The 22,409-nt window shown below is 35.8% G+C and overlaps 1 protein-coding gene across 1 annotated transcript in view; it reads left to right on the forward strand.

Annotated features, from left to right (window-relative positions):
- LOC123651535 (netrin receptor DCC-like) overlaps positions 1-21,138 on the forward strand; it is a 124,580-nt gene extending 103,442 nt beyond the window's left edge. Inside the window, exons 4-6 of the mRNA XM_045574599.1 lie at positions 948-1,098; positions 2,442-2,578; positions 21,020-21,138. Of these exons, the coding sequence (XP_045430555.1) occupies positions 948-1,098; positions 2,442-2,578; positions 21,020-21,138 (407 nt within the window). The remainder of the gene's footprint in view (positions 1-947; positions 1,099-2,441; positions 2,579-21,019) is intronic.
- Positions 21,139-22,409: the final 1,271 nt, after the last annotated feature.

The raw sequence follows: 22,409 nt of genomic DNA on the forward strand, positions 1-22,409 counted from the left end.
TGCACTGACCACAGGGGGAAGATGCTTAATACAGGAGCTGCCCCCTGGTGGTCAATGTGCTCCCACAGCCAACCTCCCATAGCTGGTCAATGTCTTGTGGTCCCTCCCCCTGGCCAGCTGGTCCCCTGATCATCCTCGATCTCCAGCCAGGCCAAAGGAGCCCACCAGTGCGTGAATTAATGCACCAGGCCTCTAGCATTATTAGGGAAAACAAACTTTAGTTTAACTTCCTTTGAGAAGACAGCAGATATTTTCTCATACCTTCTATATTTTAATCCTCTGCACTTGTGTGTTATTTTGCTTATTTTATTTCCCAATCCACAGAAGCAATAAATAAAGCAGAAGGAAGTGGAAGAGATATTAGAGGCAGACAAACTGCATCCATGGAAAGTTTGTAGTCATGACCTTTAGAACAGTCACTGATAATATTGTCTTGTCTCTAATTATGACAAAGCAACAAGGCCTATGGCCCAGAGGAGTGACTTGTAGTCTCACAATTTTCCCTTTGCCTTATACCATAAGGTCACCAACAGCTAAGAGTATTTTAATATCATAATTCTAGAAACTAAGGACAGAAAAACTCTTTTAGGAATTAATTTAATAAGTTTTATTAGCATTTGTCCATTGTTTGGTCCTTCATTTCCATCACAGTATCTTGCTAGGAACAAAAATGATCGAGCTACATTATTTACCTTTTTGTTTTTCATAAAATATATGATTTTGTGGCCCAGCCATCAAGAGTCAACCTTTGAACCAGAAGGTCATGGTTTAATTCCAGGACACATGCCCTGGTTGAAGGCTTGAAGGAAGCAGCCAATCAATGACTCTCTCTCATCATTGATGTTCCTATCTCTCTCTCTCATTCTCCCTTTCTTTCTGAAGTAAATAAAATGTGTGTGTGTTTTTTTTTAAATGTGACTCTGTCTCTCCCTCCCCGCCCCCCACAGACCCAGGATTGCATAGGCAGCTGTATTTTCTGCAAAGACCTTCCAATGTGGTAGCCATTGAAGGAAAGGATGCTGTCCTAGAGTGCTGTGTATCCGGCTATCCTCCCCCGAGCTTCACCTGGTTACGAGGAGAAGAAGTCGTCCAACTCAGGTATTGTAGGACTTCTGTGAAGTTATACGCTATGATTTCTCTTTCTCTAGTTTGACAGAGATACCTACAAATATTAGGGTCTTTGATATTAAATGAATATTTTTCCATGTTCCTTGAGATACAGTATATGAAAGACATTTACCCACCTAGATAAAGGTTCAAGAAATGGTCAAAATTCGTGAGATCAATTCTAAAAGGAAATTTTTAAAAGCCAGATTGTCATTGAGAGAATTCTTCCCAAAGAGTCTTCAACAAAGATACTCGGAAAGATCTCATAAGCATATAGCAAGTGAAATATTTCTTAAGAAACCAACATTTCTTGAATTCAAGATATAACATTCAAATATAGAAGGTTTGTGTAACTTTTGTTAGCTCCAGTAATATTTCTCACTATCTTCTCTACAACAAATATTCCAGGTAAGGCAGGAAAAGGACTTGACCAGCTTTGACTTACTGGGCATTACTATTAAGGCATGGTTAGAAAGTAAGCTCTTAAATAGAATGGAGCACTTAGTCTGAAACATTTTGATTGAATGAGTTTCACTTAAGAAATTAATTTCATTGATTTTTGAGGTTTGGCATGCTCCTTTTCAACACATTTATTTTCTATGGTGAGATAGGTGCAGAGACAATAAGTTAATCTCTAAATGTCATTTACCTTAAATCCTATATAATAGAAAGCTAATATGCAAATTGTCCCCTCAACCAGGAGTTCCACCAGGAGTACCTCCAGGGGGGTGGAGCTGGCTGGCCAACCGCCTGCAGCCCCGCCCCCGATCGGCACCCCCTCACATCCACTGGTGCATGGACTCATGCACTGGGCTTCTAGTTTTAATAAATGGTATGGTATCACAATACTTCTGGGAACATGAAAGCATATGGAACCCTTTCCATCTGCAGATTGTCACAATATATTCCCTGAGCATAGCCTGGCATTCCTGGCATGGTGTGAAAGGGCCTTGTACAAAAGTTACTAAGTAGGATGAAGGCCACATGGCACTGACCTCTGCTGTGCAGAACAACTTCTCTGGACCTTGCAGCTTTCAAATTCAAAACTAAAGAACTGGCCCAGATTATCTATACATTCTTCTCAGCACTAACATTAGTGCCAAGTTGAATCTACTTCAGTTCTTCAATCAATGCACACAGCCTTCCAATGGGAGTGGTTTACCTTGAAGGAATTTCTCACTAATAACTGCAATGCCATCAATTCCCTATGATACAGAATTTCTTTTTAGTTTTATAATTTGAATTTTTGTAGAGTTCATTTAAACCTTTGAGTACCTGTTGATAGATGGACATGTTAGTTTAGTCTCTAATTTCATATGCTTTTGTCTTAACAGGTCCAAAAAGTATTCACTATTGGGTGGAAGCAACTTGCTTATCTCCAATGTGACAGATGATGACAGTGGAACGTACACCTGCGTTGTCACATATAAAAATGAGAATATCAGTGCTTCTGCAGAGCTTACAGTCTTGGGTAAGTTAATGGCTTGAAATGAGTTTACATGGTTCCCTTCAAAATATATCACCATGACGCTTCAACTGCTTATTGCCCAATTGCTCCCTATGTTTTTAAGTGGAAAATTGCCATCTCGGTACTCCACTTGTAGCCTTGCTCTGCTTTGATTAATTGCATCAGGGTTAAATGCAGTGTTTGAATACTTGCTCATTGATTAAAATCCAGATTCATCACACTTTAGTCTATTTATTTCAGTGATGCAACTGAAAACTACCAAAATTATTATTTAACAAATGTGATATTCCGAAATACATTATCTGGGGAAAATAAATGAAGTAATGAGATAAATTGCATGACAAATATGAACCTCGATAGAAAAGTCAGTTGTCATTTGAGATGACAGGGTATCTGAGAGTGAGTTCAGATGTGTTGCTAAAATTCCTTTGTTAAGATGGAGAGACTGTAGATGTTATCTTGAGAGTGAATCATTAAAATCAAATACATCTAGAGAAAATTTGCATGGCAAGAATATAATTTAAAGAAATTTAAGGACCACAGATGGGGTTCAAATTATTTCGAGAGGAAGGGTCACCAGCTATCATTGCAAATTAATCATTCTTCTGGGTGGTAGGTATTCCAATGGGGTGCATATTTTATCATCTACTCCAGATTGTTTTTAGGCCAGTTTCTTTGAATTATGTAGCTTGGAGAAAGTACCTTAACATTTGAATTTCAATTGATTTTTCATGTAACAACAAAAAATTGTCTACCAGTCTTTGGATTAGTTTTCCTCTGGAATAAATCTTCTTACCTTTTAAAGGAAAAATCATAGGCTCTTGGAAATTTATTCGGTAAAACTGAAAAGATTCAGTATACTGATTATATCAGCTAGTCCATATCATAATATCATTATGCTATCCATTCTGCTTGTGGGTTTCATGTTTATTTTTAAAATGTTTTAATCTGTACTCAGGGTAATAATGCAGACGATGGGTGAGGCAATAGACTTGTTTGTTTCTTGATCAAATCATAAATATTAAACTAAGAATAGGCAAAGGACTTTAATTCTTTGGTTTTGGAGGTAATATTATTCGAACTTAATATCATCTGTCTTTAAAATTACAACAATTTCATTTATTCTTATACTAGAGGCTGGTGCATGGTATTCATGCAAGGGGCTCATCTCAGATTCAACGGGAGGTCTTCTGGTCTAATTAGCATATTATGCTTTTATTATTATAGATGGAAGTTTTTGCTGAAACAAAAACTTTTACATTTGTAACATCAAAGTACAGTAACATAGAATGGTTACCATAGAAATTATCTTGAAATGTCTATTACAGATCATAAGGCAAATACAGTTATGGGATGCAATATAATTCTTAATGATCATAGGTCACTATTACAGATTAAATAAATCTCTAATTGCAAACACATAAAGTTAAATTATATCTCAAACAAATCCACATTTAAATATGTAATACTTCATTGTTATGTAAGACTAATATATAAATTCTGATTTCTGAAACTACATAATTAGCATAAAATACCTGTACAGACATAAATATCTCATGCATATAATATTCATATACATTTCTCTGTGTGTTCATGTATGTGAGTGTCCTTTAGTTCTTTATTGTTGAGAATTACCTTGTTTCCAAGTTCAAGTTAATGAAAACGAACACTGAGATGATCATTTTAATAAATATATCTTTGTTATTTATTTGCTTATAACTTAAAGAAAAGTATAGCAGAAACAGTTATAATCACCAGCAGTGCAATAATTTGCCTGTCACCTGGGTCAATCTATGAACCAAAAGTTCATGGTTTGATTCCTGATCAGGGCACATGCCTGGGTGGCAAGCTCAATCCCCAATGTGGGGTGTGCAGAAGGCAGTCAATCAATGATTCTCTCTCATGATGTTTCTATCTCTCTCTCCATATCCCTTCCTCTCTGAAATTGATAAAAGTATATTTTAAAAGAGAATTTGCCTATCATCATTCATGAGTATATTTTTTCCTAGTCCCCAATATTTGCTTATTTAACATTTTATAACAGTTAAGTCTTCTTTTTCTAATTTTCATCGCTATTAAATCCAGGTTTCTTTTTATAGTTTTAATGTCATTTTTTCACCTTTTTACTTTTATGAAAATAGTCATCTTCATTTTGTTGATTTGTAGGAGCTCTTTCTATAGGAAGAATAGTAACTTTGCTGCGTATGCTCCATGTGTGTATTTTTGTCATTTTTTAATTAAAAATTTTATTTTATATATGATACAAAGTCTTTTTTTTTTTAATGGCTGCTGGCTTTGTGGGCTTTAGACTTACATTTTTGTTCTAAATGGATCACCTTATTTAGATGTGATTATGCATTGAATGTGTAAATTAGAAGCAGTACTAATTTTTAAAAATAGATGGTACTGTGTTTATATCGGGTGATTTAGGTGTGTGGTTTTTTGGGGGGGGAGTTGAATCTTTCTAATAACTGGGTATATATTTTAAAGATTTCCCTACATCCCTTGTAAAATTTATAACTATTGTAGAAGGCATAATTTAATTCAGGAGGTGGTTATAATGCTGTTTTAACTGTTCTACTCAGAGTTTAAAGTAAGTATCAATATAACGATATTTTTATATATTCTTTGACTATTCTGATATAAAGTTCATCTAGCAGGGCTGAATTTATTTGGAAAGTAGAACCTATTACTCTTTTAACTGGAAGATGAAAAATAAGATGAAAATAACCACTTATGTTAATGATTCTGACCTGTTGGAATAGCCATCAATATGTTACTAGTGACCAAGTTTTGAGTACATGTACCACATAGGTTCTGGGAAGGCTAACAAAGGTTTGAAATCTGGCTTAAATGGGATTTTAGTATCACCACAAATGTATACAATCAGTTGCTCTAATGCCTTATGGCTAAGATTTTTTTTCATAATGTAAACTTGGAATCAGTGATAATATGAGGAGTTGATAATCTCTATTCTCATAAAAGACAGAGCATAAAGTTGGGGGTGGGGGGGCGTTGGAGGGGTCCTTGAGAGGATGCAGAGCCAGGCTCTCTGATATGGTCCTAGCTTCTGTTTTATTTGAATCACTACTGCCATAATGAGCTACAGAGCAGTAGTCTGTCCATTTTTATTTGCAAACTGTCAAACTTTCTGACTGAAGAATTATCATCATTTCTAAAAATATATTAATTTTCCCTATATCTATTCACCTCCATCATTATGCAAACATCCATATGCATAGCATGATTTGCCACTGACTTAGGTCTAGATTTATTCCTTGTCTGAATAGATGCATACATGCATGTGTTAAATATGTATTTGATCTTTAACCTATAGAGTGCCCAACCTTAGATAATTTCTGTACACTGTACATACACACAAACACACACACACACACACACACACACACACACACACACACAAGAAGGTAGGTGGAAAGTTCACTTTTCAGTAGAAGCCGTTAGGTCTGAAATCCATGAAAAAATGAAAACATTTTTGAACTTTTCAGAAAGGATTCTGGAATTTATTTTAAAGAGGTCCGCAGTAATTTATTCAATATACTATTTAAAGTTTACGTTTGGCCCTAGCCAGTTTGGCTCAGTGAATAGAGCATCAGCCTGTGGTCTTAAGGATCCTGGGTTGGATTCTGGTTAGGGGCAATGCCCAGGTTGTAAGCTCCACCCCTAGGAGGGGACATGCAGGAGGCAGCAGATCAATGATTCTCTCTCATCTCAGTGATTCTCTCTCATCATTGATGTTTCTCTCTCTCCCTTTCTCTTACTCTCTGAAATCAATCAAAATAAAAAAAAAATAAAGAAAAAAGTTTATCTTTGTGTTTAGGCTTCCCTGATGATTTTCCTCATCAACTTTCTAAAAAAATGTTGGCTATAATTGGCACAAACTGGTTAGTAGGAGACAAATAATTCTGATGGGTCAGATCTTTAAACATAATTAAAGACCTGAAGTCACATCCAAGAGTTCCCCATATGCTCCACGGTGTGAGGGGACCATATCATGTCACATGGTGGTTGAGTTTATACTTTTCCCAAGTAAACACCTTTGCAAGGAAGTCCTTTGTGGGAGATGTCCCTCCTGCAGGAACTTTTCCTTAAGAAGGAGACTCCCATGGGTCATCCTCTCTGCATGCCTATGTTCAGGAGGCCTCTTTCCATTGACCTAAGTGTGTCCACCATAGACAGGTATGTTCTTTAAGCCTGATAGTAGTGTCTGTAGAATAATACATGCTATCTACATTTATATACACGATTCACATACTATAGTATATTTTCTATTTTTAAGAAAATGTAACTTCAAAATTGATTCCCATCCTCTCTTAAATGCATATCATTATCTCAACCCAGCATTAATGTACTGATTCTGCAAATGTAACTATAATAGACCAAGCTATTCAGAAAGTTTTTAGGAACATTATCTTAAAAGGGAGTTAAGACAGCATATTAAGATACATGGGAAAAGTTTGAACTGTTAAAAACTATCATTTTTATTGTAGTGGGATGGAAAAAATCTATGTTAGTAACTCACTTTATTTTGAAAATGCTTTTGAATAATAAAAAAAGATGACTGAATATGTAGTGAATTAACCAATTACAGTTCCAGTCCCAGATATACAACTGAACCTCAGCATTAGTAGTAAAGCAGCAACCAACCAATGAGTAAGTGCCTCTGTGTGCTCTGCTAAGTACTCTTTGGACACAGAAAGGCACATATGACACAGATCCAGGCTTCATTAGGAAAAAAGACAGGAAGTGCGCATTAGTAAAAAACCCAAAGAACAGCTGGGGAAAGAAGGAGTCCAGGGGCCCTGGATAAAGAGTTCAACAAAGATGAGAGAATGGGATTTGGGATTTGGTTGGAGGAACAGGAGAGAACTTTCCAGGCAGAAGAAATAATTGGGCAAAAGTTTGGAGATAAGCATTGGGTGGGGAGGGGAAGTGATTGATATGACTGAAGATTGTGGGTAGAAAGAATTTCTGATGGTGGCTGAAAAGTAGCATAGATCCTGAATGTGTCCCTAATGTGGTTAGATTTTTATCTTTTAAAAAAATATGTCTTTATTGATTTCAGAGGGAAAGGGAGAGAGAGATAGAAACATCAATGTATGTCCCCTACTGGGAATCTAGCCCACAACTGGGTATGTGCCCTATCCGGGAATTGAAACTTGACCTCCTGGTTCATAGATCCATGCTCAACCATGGAGCCCCACTGCCAGGGCTAGATTTTTATCTTAAGGCAATGGAAAGACATGGGAAAGGTTTTGAGTAGTGCCTTACTAGCAGTTTCATCATGGCTAGTTATCTCTGTAATCCTCTTTTTCTTTTATATAGAGTGATAATTATTTTTCATAGGATTTGCTGACTGCTTGGGTGCCAGAATTGGGAGAGAAGTATTGCAGAAGAGCAGGCACAACTTTGGGTGCCCCAGGAAATAAAGAAGTATAAGATGCTCTTCCAGCCCTCAGGAGAAGCCTAAAGCATAGTTGCAAAGATTAAGCAGAAACAAACAAAATGAAGTGCCACCTATTAAAACACCTCATGCTTTCTCTTTGCCCCAAGCTTTCCTCATCTATAAAATGTACAAAACAAGTGATCCACCCATGATTTTCATGGTATTTGAGACATTATATAATGATGTTCTCATACACAGGTTTTTCTTTGACAGAAATTTAGAAACAGAGACAAAAACGGCAGTTGGTGGCACATGTAGCACATCTATATTTGTGAAACATTTTGCATTTCTTACTTTTTTTCTGTGCATCTGCAGCCTGCAGTTCATGCTTTCTTTGCAACTAGATGATAAGAAACTTAAAAACAGGTGCCATTCATGGCTTGATCATCTTGACCACTCAAATCCTTGCTTTGTTCTCTGGCTCATCTGAGATTTAAACTTAAGAAATATCATTGTACATACAATAGGCCTAACACATCTATCTATCAAAATTTTTTATAAGCTCTTCATTGAGGCTCATGGTGTTTTCATAGACTGAATTGTTTCTCCCCAAATTGACATGTTAAAGCCCTAATCATCGATTTGACTGTCTTTGGAGATAGGGCCTTTAAGAAGGTAAGTAAGGCTAAATGTCATCAGAGTGGGACACTGATCCAATAGAAATGTTTCTTCATAAGAAGAGGCATCATAGCACTCTATCTCTTAGCGCATGCACACAGAAAGCAGGACAGGTGAGGACACCGAGAGGACATGGTTTGCAAGCCCTGAAGAGCTGTGTCACCAGAAACTAACCCTGCCAGAACCATGATCTTAGCCTCCCTCCCTTCAGGACTTTAAACAATAGCTTATGTTGTCTGAGACACCCAGGACCAGGGAGTTTCTTATGTAACCACAGAAAGAATATGTGTTCTATGCATTATATTGTTAAAATGATTTTTGAGCCCTAGCTGGTTTGGCTCAATGGCTAGAGCATTGTCCTGCTGAGTGAATACATGTCCCAGGTTTGATTCCAGTCAAGGACAGATGCCTGGGTTGTGGGTTCAATCCCTAGTAGGTGCAGGAGGCAGCCAATCAATGATTCTCTCTCATCATTGATGTTTCTATGTCTCTCTCCTCTAACTTATGTAAAATCAATAAATATATATATATATATATTTAAAAAGATTCTTCATTGGTTTTATAGAGACATGAGCTATAATGGAGAAGTATTTCAGTAATATTTATTGCATATCGTTAGTACTGACAATCTTAAATTCATGACAGTATAAAAAATAATGTCCTTAAAATAGCAATGAATCACAAAATTACTGGTTTATAAATGAGATGCCATGTAGTTATAAGATTATAAATTTAATGTTCCCCTGTCTTAGCTTTTCTTCAATATCACCCTCTCTTTATTTAGTAATTTTTGAGTAATAGATACTTCTCACATTGTAGACCCTATCATCTTAAATATGTCCCAATTTAATAGTAAATATATCATTAGCTACTAGGAACTTGTGTTTCTTTCTTTTCTTAATCACTTCTTAGATAAGTTTAATTTACTAAAACAAGCTTATTGAAGTAAATATTCATGTCCCATCGACTCTCAGATGTGTCTAGTAATGAAAGAAAGCATGATAATTAAATACTGATGTGATTTTGTATTTTTTATTTTTATATGTTTTAGTTTTAATAATTTTATTTTTACTGAAATATATGTGATATTAGTTGCTAACTTCTGAGCATGTGTAATTGGCCAAGTAGGGAATTGACCCAGCCATTTGTTTGGAGAGATAGTGGAACATTCACTTCCAATCAAGGTGTTCAATGGCCTCCTTTATAAACTTGCTGGGGGATCACCTATGCTGGGGATTAGGCTCATTCTTAGTCAGAAATGGAAAATAGCTATCATAAAACATAGTTATTAAGGTCATATTTACCCTTCTATTATAATGTCAACTCTTCATTTGAATGGAGCTCTCCTGAATTTACAATAGCACTGCTTCTGACTTAACAGCAGTCCTTAAATTTCATGTCTAGCTGTAATTGGCCTTTATTATCAGTGACCCCCTCACCCATCACATTTAATTATCATATTCATAAAAGTAGTGCCTTAGGTAAGTTTATGTTGATTATCCTTCATGAGGTAATTGCCAAATGGATCTTATTGAAATTAGTTTAGAATTTTTCCATGACCTAAATGTAGGATACAAGTGCATAACCTAAGGCAGAATAAAGTTTTAAAGATGTAAAACTATCTATGAGCTGCTTCTTCCTATCACCTGTGTTACTTTCTTTATAGTTAAATTCCTCATCTGGGATTATAGCTTTCATAATAATAAGTCAAAGTTCTATCCAAAATAAGGTTTGAAAGATTCTGTTGAACATATATGTTTTATATGCAGTTTAATATATTTGAAGTCTTACTATGTAGAGCTCTACTTTTTCCCCCTGTTCTCTTGGAGATGACAGTTTGAGCAGTGTTTTGCATTTATCCTTGAGATGGTTATGAATCTATTTTTTCTTTCTTGGATAGACAAGGAAGTAGAGGCCCCAGAGGGAAAGGCAAAGACTGTGCATTAACTCAGAGCATTAAAAGGCAATCTAAGGCCGTGATTTTAATTAACCCTCACAATCTCTGCAAGGTGAATGGACCATCTGTAGTATAGAAGGAGAGGAACTGCTGAGAGTGGTGCAAAGGGCATTTCATGCCAAAGTTTTCCTCAGATACCAGAACTATGCATTATAGTCTGAATCTGTGATAGGACCAAACTAGATTAGACAGAAGTGTTTTAATTAAAGTTGGCAGGCATTAGTGTTGGTTGTACTTGCTAGTTCTCAAGGACTAGAGAGCAAAGTGTGACATTTCCTTATTTACAATTTAAGCATTTTTCTGTTTTATTATTTCATATGTGAAGGTATAATCATTTCACTATTTTTACTTATCAAGGTATAGATTCATCTGCAGTATACCATCATATATATGAGCAGGAAATAATCAGAGTATAATGATACTCATACATCTGGAACACATATCATATAAGCAAGGCTTCTCCCACCATTTGATGGTAGTGTCCCTAAGGGCAAAAAACACCAACCTGAAAACATATCTTAAAATAGTGAACTCTGTTAAAGCATTTAGAGTTTCTATCTAGACATTTTTAGATAATTTATTCACTCATTCAACAAATATGTACTGAAAATGCAGTAATTTTGTTGCCTGAATCTTTGGGGAAAAAACAGCTTTACTGATATATCATTAACTGTGATTTTCCTACTGTACAATTTGAAGTGTATGATTTACTGTTTTTCAGAGTAATCACAGATGTGTGCAACTCTATTCAACACAGCCAATTTTAGGACAGCTTCACACCTCAGAATGTAACCCTCTACCTTTAGCTATCACCCCCATATCCTCCTGTTCTCCCTCTTCCCCTGACTAACCCAACACCCCAAGCTAACAACTATCTATTTTCTTTCTCTATTGATTGCCTACTTTGGGCATTTCATGTGAATGAAATCATGGAATATATTCCATTTTGTTATTTATTTCTCTAACTTGGCATACTTTTGTCAAGGTTCATCCTTTGGGTATTTCATTCCTTCTGATGGCCTATTGTATAAATATACCATTGTGTAAATATACCATGATTAGTTGAACATTAGGATTGTCTTCACCTTTTGCCTATTGTGACTAATTTTTATAAGCATTTGTGTACAAGTTTTTGTGTGGACTTATATTTTCATTTCTCCTGGGTACATACTTAAAAGTAGAATTAATCAATCATGGGATAACTTTGTTTGATCATTTGAGGACCTACCAGTTTTCTATACTGACAGTACCATTTTACATGGCATGAATAGAGTATGTGTATTTCTATTTCTCTACATCATCACCAACACTTGTTATTAACTTACTTTATTATATCGAGTCTAATGAATGAGAGGTGGCATCTCATTGTGGGTTTGATTGTGATGACTACCGATGTTGATTTTCTCTTGTGAGTTTATTGGCTGTTTGCATATTTTTGTTGAAGAAGTGTCTATTCATTTTTAATTGGGTTATTTGTCTGTTTATTGTTGAGTTATAATAACTTTTTATGGGCATACGTGTTTGCGGTGAGGTATACCACTTTCCTAGGGATAGGTTAGGTGACATGTCACATGGAGGAATTGCTGAAGACAACATGAGGTCATTGGCGACCTGGTACCAGGTGACAATGTTTGAGTTCAAAAATACTTTTTTTCATGCTTTGTTTCTTAAGCTGTGTCGTGTATGTGCACTGCTCTTTAATCATTGGATCTGACTCTATGTGCACCCATATGGTAAACCTTTACCTGTCCTGTGCTCCCATAATTCCTTATTAATTCTACTATTAACACTTAACACATTGGTTAGGCAGTTTCCATAGACATTCCTTTGGTCAGTTGTAATCACATGTACATGAAATCAGTTTCTCAAGGGTAAGGGTTGTATCTGAGTCATTTTCACATCTTTAGTAACCTGAATACTAGTTGGCATGAATAAAGCATTTAAGAAATATGTAAAACATTGAGATTTTTCTCTCTCAGAATTAAATTTGCATCCTGAATGTTGAATTTTAGTATGTGAAAAAGAAAGTGGTCCTTTATTTCATCCTTCTTGTGACAAAAGAATATTTTTACCCAATGTTCAGACTTAACCTTTCTTACTCATTTTATCAATATTCTGGTGGTGCAGAAAAGCTGCTTCTATGCATGAAGTTTTAACAGCACTATGATTAAGATATGACATCATGTACTAAATTTTAATAGAAATAGTTTGGTAGATATTCCTTATGAAACACATTTTGGGATAAACCTTTTTGTATACCAACATTCCCAAGACTGTGTTTTTATTACTAAGTATTCATAAAATAATAAATAAACAAGACAAACAATGCAACCATTTGCTGTGGTTCCTTCAATTTGGGAAGTGTTGGCTCAAACCAAGTTAAACAGTACATACTAGAATCTCAAACAGGCTAGTAATGTTAGGGAAATGCTGTATGCAATTACATAAGTGGAAAAAGTAAAACATTTTCCTTTGTCCCAGTGTCAGATCTGTTTGGAGACTTAAAGTGCTTCATGTGGACAATCTCCTGGTACCATCTGTACAGCTTCACCGGTTTGGCTTATACACGTTTGCAATGTACTATATACATTTCTATGGATACTGCCTACCCAATGAAAATGGGATTTCTACCACAGCTAATGGATGTAGTCCATGTTTTATTCTTGCAGTTTGGACCCATTACACATTCTGCAAGAAGCAACGTGATTCTATTTTAATCACAGCCCAGTGCTTCCCTCCTGCTAAGAAAAATACATGTAATATTTGTGAGTTTGCTTCTTTAGAGGACCAGCAAAAAAAAATAATTAGCCCGTGATTAAATCATATAATTCAATTTCCCCTGGCATATGTTCTTTCTGACAAAGTAGTTCATGAATTCAACTGCTGAATGCTCAGTAATAACACTTTATCACCAATTTATAGTGCATGAAAACAAAAGAAAATTGAAATGAGCTGGGGGATTGTGGTATGTGAGTTTGTATGATTCTTAAAGGATGGTTAATCAGATAGAAGTGGTGGTTGTGCAAGTAATATTGTATTTCTCCATTGGCATGTTAATTTAGCTTGCAAAATACCTCTGAAATTAGGATTCACCAGGTCATTATGTAGATATATGCAGGAAGACAGTGTGAAAAGAGGAACATTTCCCTTTTTGACTTTTATAACAATAATAAAATAATAGTAAGTGAAATTCTGGCCTCTGAAGAAGATATCAGTGTTCTCCTCACCACCCCTTCTCTCTGTTCCATGGAAAGAGAAAAGCAGGTTCGTTCTCATTTTTCACTTCCACGGTAAACTGCTTTGTTTTCTTCTCATAGGGTTGATTCTTTATGGACACTTCATGCTTATCAACAATACCCCAAAAACCAGGAGCATTTATATGCTTATGACTCTCATCTTCTATCCTGTCCTCACTTCCCCCTTTCACATCTTGCTTCTCTCTCTACTCCTTAAACTTACCCCAGTATACCCTGAGGTTGTTACTGGCAGATGTCCATGGACACATCTCAGATCTCTAAGCATTGGCTGTGCAATGGAGCAATGACAGCTAACCTGCAGACTTGTTATGAAGAGCAGACTCAGAGAAATAATGCATCAGTGCAGCTCCAGGACAGTGCCTGGAGTAGAGCAGATATCCAGCAAGTGGCTTTGTTATCACCATTGTTATTATCTGCACATTAATGTGCATCCTCCTTAAGTACTCAGACATTGAAGAACAAGTCTCATTCAGATCACATCCTCAGAGGGAGGGCTCTTGCCATCTCTTGACATTTCAAAAAAACCCAAGGAGAAAGGAACTGTGATAAAGATGTATATTAGCGGTGACCCTAAGAATAGCAGAACATAAGCAGGGGAGCAAAATTCATCATAATGTACAGGATCAGTGAACCAAAGTTGTGGAAGTGGGGACTGGAGCAAAGTGAATGAGAGGAGATGGATATGTTGTGCTGGTTTGGGTGGGCTGGATAGTCTAGGGACATGGGTGTGAACCAAGGTCTGGTACATAAGAAGGATTATTGATTAGCTATTATTATTTAAAAACTAATTTGAGCTGAAAATATTACAGGTTTTCTTGAGGGAGTTTGGGAAGTGTGTTATCATTATTTATACTTCACCAAATATTATGAAAAATGTTAATGATGTAAGTTATTAAGAAAATCACCCAGAAAATAAATACTCTCAATTAAGTTAGTTTCAGATAGAAAGGACTATTTGTCATTTATATATATAATGCATATGAACAATGTCAAAATAAGTAAATAGAGCTTGGCTTAATGAATATGGCTTCAGTGTTGCAATATATTACACCCATTCATCAGCTTTGTGCTTCCTTTTTCTTATATCTTACATTAAACCCATTATAGTTAAACCTCCAGAATTATTTTTAAATATATTTTTATTGATTTCAGAGATAAGGGAGAGGTAGAGAGAGATAGAAACATCAATGATGAGAGAGAATGATGATGATCGGCTGTCTACTACACGCCCCATACTGGAGACTGAGCCTCAACCAAGCATATTCCCTGAACTGGAATCAAACCTTGACCTCTTTCCTGGTCCAGAGGTCGATGCTCAACCACTGAGCCATGCTGGCTGGGCCCTAAAAAATTACTTTAAATCTACCCACTCTGCTCCATCCTGAATTACTTCACTCTGAATCCAACTAATGTCATCTGTTTCCTGGAGCAAGCCTCTAACCTCCTAACTGTTTCTTCCAGTCTTACCCAGTATTATAACCCAGTCTCACCCAGGATGATCTTGTTAACAGGTTAATCAGAATATAGGATATTCCTTCTTATAAAATACAACCTTTTTATTTTTTAGTCTAAACTAGGAACTCCTTATTGCAACCTACTGCATAAACCACTGTAGGATTTACTTGCATTTACTTTTCTAACTCCATTACCCTTCCTCTGTTCCTCAGGCTCCACTTATAATGGCCTCCTGCCTTTTTTTTAAATTTAAATTTAAATTTTTTTAATTTTATTATTATTTTTTAACAAACCAAACAAGTTCCAATCTCAAAATACGTGTCTGTAGATCTTTTTCCCTAGTTCATATTGCATACACCATATCTTATAAGATTTGTCTTTGTTCTTTATGACGAAGTCAGCCTCTCCCAGTGACTCCATTCCACCATCCACTTATTGTTTCCTTTGTAGTACATATTATAATGTGTTATTTATTATTAATATTTTTCATTAATGTTTTTGTCTCATTCAATATTTTTGTCTCCACAAAAGCTGAGTTCTTATCTGTTTTGTTCAATATTACATCCCCAGAAGCTAATCAAGCAATCAACAAATCTGTTCAAATAATGATACATTGCTATCATTATTGTTGGTATTGATGTTTACAGAACCCACATGTATTGAGCATCCATTTATGTTCTAGGTATCATGCAAAGTCATGTGCTTATTTGCTAACTTAAAAAATCTGTAAGGGAGGTCTGTTTTCATCTCCATTTTAAAAATAAGGAAATTGAGGCTCATTGACATTACTACTGTTATAATTGTCATCTTCATTATAATCGTCATCATGATTTCAGGAAGTAGAACTAGAATTGGTTTGCCGTTCTCACACAGACGTCAGAGGAGGGAATAGGGCCTGTAGATGTAAGAAATCTCATCAAGATGACACAAATGAACTAGTCAGAAAAGAGGACCAACAAGGGATAGCTTTCAGCAAGTGACAAACAGATGGAAATCCTAGAGGCTGAGTAATTCTCAAAGCGTGGTCTCCAGGCCAGCAACATGGACATTACTTGTGAGCCTGTTACAAATGCAGCAACATTGACCTACTGCAGTGGTTGGCAAACTACAGCTCGCAAGCCACATGTGGCTCTTTGGCCCCTTGAGTGTGGCTCTTCCACAAAATTCCATGGCCTGTGTGAGTCTATTTTGAAGAAGTGGTGTTAGAAGAAGTTTAAATTTAAAAAAAAAAAATTGGCTCTCAAAAGAAATTTCAATCATTGTACTGTTGATATTTGGCTCTGTTCTACTTGGTCAGAATCTCTAGGGTTGGGGCCAGGAAACTAAATAAGCCTTCAAAATGATTTTTAACCATCTGCATTAGGAAAAGGAAGTTCTGGCAGTTAGCCAAGGAAACAGGAAATTCACAAGAGTAAGGCAAGACATTCATGTTCAAAAAATCAAGCCACACAAACAAAAGTCAGGTTAGCAAGCCGGGTACAAAGATGTGGACCTGTGGCTAAAGTTGGAATATAGGGTGGGGATTGGTCATAAGCAAAAACAGTCAAGGTAGATAACAGGGCAGTGAGCCAGAGTAAGACTAGACAGCATCAGGCGGACTTGATCTTCTCACCTGTAGCACGTACTCAAGTTCTTGAAATCCCCGTCTGATACACAGGATTAGTATCAGTACAAGAGGTTGGACTAAGCCAAAACTAGAGTGAAAAATGCTTCCCCAGGTCCCAGTTATATAGCCTAGAAGAATGTGGGTGTGTGGAGGCAGGTGTGCCTTTATGGCTGCACGCAGGCCTGAAAGTTTGCAGAGGACTCAGATGCTGTTCCGTTGGATTGATCCTGCGAGAACACTTTGTAGTGCTGTGTGAATAGGCAAAATAATAGTGAAAATATTTCAGCTGTGGAAAGTATAAGATAATGTACCTGGGGAAGTATAATTCAAGCTATCCTAATAAAATAAATTATTCTCTCTGCTACTACTATGTGTAGAAAAATGATATCAGAATCTATGTCAACTGTCCCTTGAAGACAGTCCAGTGTAGAGTGGCAGTTCAAAGGTTCACCAAATGCCAGAGATAGCTATAATAAAATTGAAAAAAAAGAGTAATATATAATTGTGTCAAATTTTTCAACAGAACTAATATTTTGCACATAGTTCTATTCAGTGCATTCTAATAAGGCTATACGACAGTTAGAGAAGCCTGAAAGATTAATAGAAACGATCAAAGGAATTAAATAGTAAGACCAGATGAGGAATTTTTAGTTCAGAAAATGATGGGTGAAAAGGGACATCAAATTTATGTCCATGAAGATATTAGGTAATAGAACATGGACATGCTCAACAAATTCAGGAATACTTTACCTAGAAGAACTCTCTTGAAGCTTGAAGGTAATTTTATGATAATAAAAAAGAAAGTGTAGGACTTCTTCATACAGTTGTGAATAGGAGAAACACATAATTTATTCTTATTATTGTGCTATTTTCCATACAAATAACTATAATTCTTTTGCTCCCATCCTGTATACCTGTTGGTACATTCATTGATGTTGTTCCCCATTAAAGAGTTTATAAACTAAAAAGATGATGAGGAACAAAAATAACTATTTATTTATGGAAAATGAGACTCAAAATGCTTTATAAAAGGGAAACCTACGTTATTCTGGACATTTTCTTAATGTTTAAAAAAGACACTATTTTTGGGAAATCCAAAATATTATCTTCATAAAAATGAAATCCAGGAACTGAAGATTGATATAGCAATAAAGGTGTGCACAAACATACACTAATGTACACATACATATGCATAGACATCTATGAATTTATATTTATTTTCTTTTAAAATAAAATATTTTATCATAAAAATATGTATGCATTAATTAGAAGTACATTTGAGAATACAGACTAGTAGATTAAAAATATTATAAGTGAAACATAGTTTCATTATCCCAAGGTATCTACTATTAACATTTTACTGTACTATTTTCTATTTTTAATTTTCATTTATCTGATTTTTAAAAAGCATTCACTGCCTCTAGGATTTTACTATTAGCCATGTAGACTGTTGATTTAATATAGGCATTTTTAAAATCATAATAATGTGAAAATACTAATATTCTATTAAATTCATTCTATAAATATATAGAACTTTTGTTTTATATTCAAACTAAGTTTAGGCTATAGACTTTTTAAAATCTGGTTTTCATATTCAGGTTTATTATATACACATAAAATTAAATAGGTTTCTAATTCTGCATTTCTATAATTATATTTTATGTGTAATGCTTTTTTTGTTTCACATTTTTAATACTATTTTGTTTAGTATCTAAAGATTTTTTAGATGTGTCTTTTAATAGCACATAAGTGCCTCACAAGTTTTTCATTTCTAACCAATTTGAAATGCTTGCCTTTTCCAAAGAGTGTTTCACTTATTTATATTTATTGTCACACATAATTTGTTACTGTCATTAGATATTTGAAATGCAGTATTTGGGTTTGAATAATGGCATTGCTATCCAGCTATATTACAAAGTTATATGAAGATTTAGATTAGATAGTGAATTTAAAATACTTGTATTGTATAATGCCTGGCACAGAGTAAGCATTCAAATTATTATTATTGTTCTAATTATTTTCTCTGTCTTATTTTATACCTCTTTTAAATTTGAATACCATTTTGGCTTTTTTCTTTGTTTATATATTCTATTGCATAGATTTGTTTTATGGTTTTAATTTTTGTAGTAACTCAGAAGATAGAAACACTATTAAATTTTACAGGCAATTAACTAAATTGATAAAATAGCTACATAAATCTATACTTAGAAATATGCATAGGTTCTCCAAATATGTACTTACATCTCTATATTATGTTATGTTCAATATAATAGCATATACTATATTATGTTCAATGTAACATCATTGTCACTTAAATTGCAAATTATCATTACAATTTATTGTTATTACTAATAGTATGACAGATAGGCACATGTGCTTAGTCTCGTGATAAAGAAAAGATATTCAAGTATAGAAATTTTCAATGTATTTTTCAAGTATGCCCATCTAATGCACATGACATGGGATAAATTTCCCATGGGGATATGCATGTTTATTTGGACTGTAGATGCAGATGAACATAATTTGAGAGAAGTTTATTTGATCCTGCATTGAAGGTTATCCACCCCAGAAATGGATCAAATCTATATATTACGATGAAGCTATTCAGCCCATTTCTCCCTGAAGGTGACATACCTTCCTGTTCATGTAATGCAGCCTTTTTATATTCCAGATGGGATATATCCTTTCCCTTTTTCTGCATCTTAAATTGTGCTCTTACTTTCCTATGTTTTCTTTTTCTGGATATTTCCTCTCAATTATTTTAATAAAAAGGAGAATATAATTACTAAAAAAAAACAACACAAAAAAACAAAAACAAAATTAAAAAAGTTCAGCAATGTATAAAACTAAATTAAATTTGTTTTCTCTAATAAAATCCTATTTCCATTTGCTAAGGCCAAAAACCTTTAAGAGTCTCTCACATCTTTAACCATTTGTACTAGAAACTAATGATCAAAAAAACAAAAACAAAAAACAAACAAACAAAAAAAAAACATGTGGGTGGTCAGAGAAAGAGACCCTAGTTCAAAGTATGATTTTTCTAGCATGTCCATAAGACAGTCATTAGATATCACAGGAAACTTATTTTCCCTTTGTAAAATCGATCAATAATTTTCCCTACTTATACACTAGGACTGTTGTGATGATTCCATAAAATAAAATAGGGTCTGTGAAACTAATTGGTGAAGTCAACAGGCCATACAAAATTTTAAGGCGCTTGCATTTATTGTATAAAACTTGTCCTCAGCTCAAATACCCCTTTTACTCTGCCTAGCCTTAGTCTTTGCTGAACTTAGTTTCGTTCTCATAAACAGAAACAATTTACCCATTTATATACTAACAGTCACTCTTAACCAACCCGAGTAATTTCTCACTTATTTAAAATCCCATAGAATTGTATTTGTACCTTTCCTAGGTTTCTTACACCATTCTCCTCCATGGGATTTTATCCATTTCCGGTGCTAAATGTATCTCTGGCTCAACATCCCCCAACAGTATCCAACATTGCTTTCAAAGCAGATTTGAAACATTTGTTAAGTTATAAGTAGGTTAATAAATAAGCAGATGGGTGAGTTAGGGAAGTATTTTAAAGTCATTATGGACATCCATTCTCAGGTCACAAGACTTAAAGCCATGTCTCCACACACCTCCACCCCTCTAGTTGCCACAGCAGGTGTTAGAGTGGTGCCTAACATAGGACATGGATGCACAGCATGGACTGGCTGCCTCCTCAGGGCTTGCTGTCCCTCTGATGTGGCCCCAACTCACACACAATGCATTGAGTCATTGAGTGGTTCCTGCCAAGTTCCCTCTGCATCTGCCAGTTCTGTTTGCCAGCGAGTCCTTTGGACCGCCCCCCCCCAACCCCCCAGAGCAGTGGCCTGCCTATACCCACCGGGCCATTCAGATACAGCACGGAAGACAGAACATACAGCTTGCCATTTGTATCACTGACTTTCAAAGCTTCCTGAACAAATGGTTCTGGCTGGATCTACTTCAGAGCGTTGACTGAAGCAGACAGAAAGCTTCCTGCCAGCCATTTGTATTTACCACACAAATTTGTCAGCTTAACCAAACATTTCAGTGTGTTCGGAGCAGAAATTTGAGCTGATGGATCTAACGGGATCAAACCCTGTGAAAGAGATGAAGATACATCAGGATATAGAACAGCGTCTATATGGCTCCAAAGTGATCACTAAGTAAATGTGTTTCATAGGATCTGAGGTGCTGTCTCCCCCATCCCACTTACTGGGTTCCCAAAAGCAATGAGACCCTTTATTGAGTGTTGCACGTTTTAGCTAAAACAAGGTGGTGGTGTTAGCAATAATCTTGAGATGCCCTTATCTGTGTAAATTACACAGCACAAATGCTATTATAAACCATGAGCAAAACCACGTGATGTAGTTAGGGATTCTTGGATTCTTATTTCAGCTTTCACATCTCCTCCGTCTTCTATGTGTCTCTGTTCCACTTCTCTTTCTGTAAAATGGGAATTACTCATTTTCTTCAGTTGCTGTCACACTATCTTCAGAACGTAACGTTAGATGTACAATAAAAATCTTCACAACGCACATGCCCATGGGGAACTCCTACACCCTGTGGTGTAAACCTAGCCCATATCACAAAACAATCATTCCATATGCTATAACTGTCTTTGATATGCTGGATAATTATCATGCTACTACTTGCTCCTTTCAGGATCATTTGGAAATAAGGGAATCAACATATTGGTTGTAAATGTCATAACAATTACCTTAATTTGTCATTTTACCATTTCTTACACATATATGTTAATTCAGGTTGACTTCTTTTGTTCTGTCAGGAGTCTTTTGGGGAAAATTAAATAAATAAGACAGAGTTTTCAAACATTTAAAATTACATCCACGCAGGAAATACTTATTTTGGAAGTGGGTCTGAAGAACACTTTTAGGAAAGGGTAGGGACATATATGCAAGGCTGGTCTGATGACTGCCTAAGGGTTTTAAAGTCTATAAGGCAGATTAATAACCCAATTCTTTCCAAGGGACTATTGCCAAATTTTATGCATGTGATCCCTCAAGAAGCAATTTTTAAAGCTGCATTATTTAAATAAATTTAATAACAATATTATTTATTTACTTACTAGAGGCCGAGTGCACTAATTCATGCACCAGTGGGGTCCCTTCACCTGGCCTGTGGGATAAGGCTGAAACAGGCACTCCAATATTCCCTGAGGGGTTCCAGATCGCAAGAGGGCACAAACCTGGCCGAGGGACCCCGCTGGTGCCCAATTGGGGCCTGGAGTGACAGGTGGTTGGCCAGCCAGAGAGGGCTCCGGGGCATGTCTGGCCTATCTCACTCAGTCCTGATCAGCGGGACCCCAGCAGCAAGCTCACCTACCAGTTGGAGCATCTTCCCCCTGGTGGTCAGTGCCCTTCATAGCGTGTATGTGAGTGGCTTTAGCATATCATTAGCATATTACACTTGGATTGGTT

Source organism: Pipistrellus kuhlii, unplaced genomic scaffold (genome assembly GCF_014108245.1).
Source record: "Pipistrellus kuhlii isolate mPipKuh1 unplaced genomic scaffold, mPipKuh1.p scaffold_m20_p_6, whole genome shotgun sequence".
Taxonomy (NCBI): Eukaryota; Metazoa; Chordata; class Mammalia; order Chiroptera; family Vespertilionidae; genus Pipistrellus; species Pipistrellus kuhlii.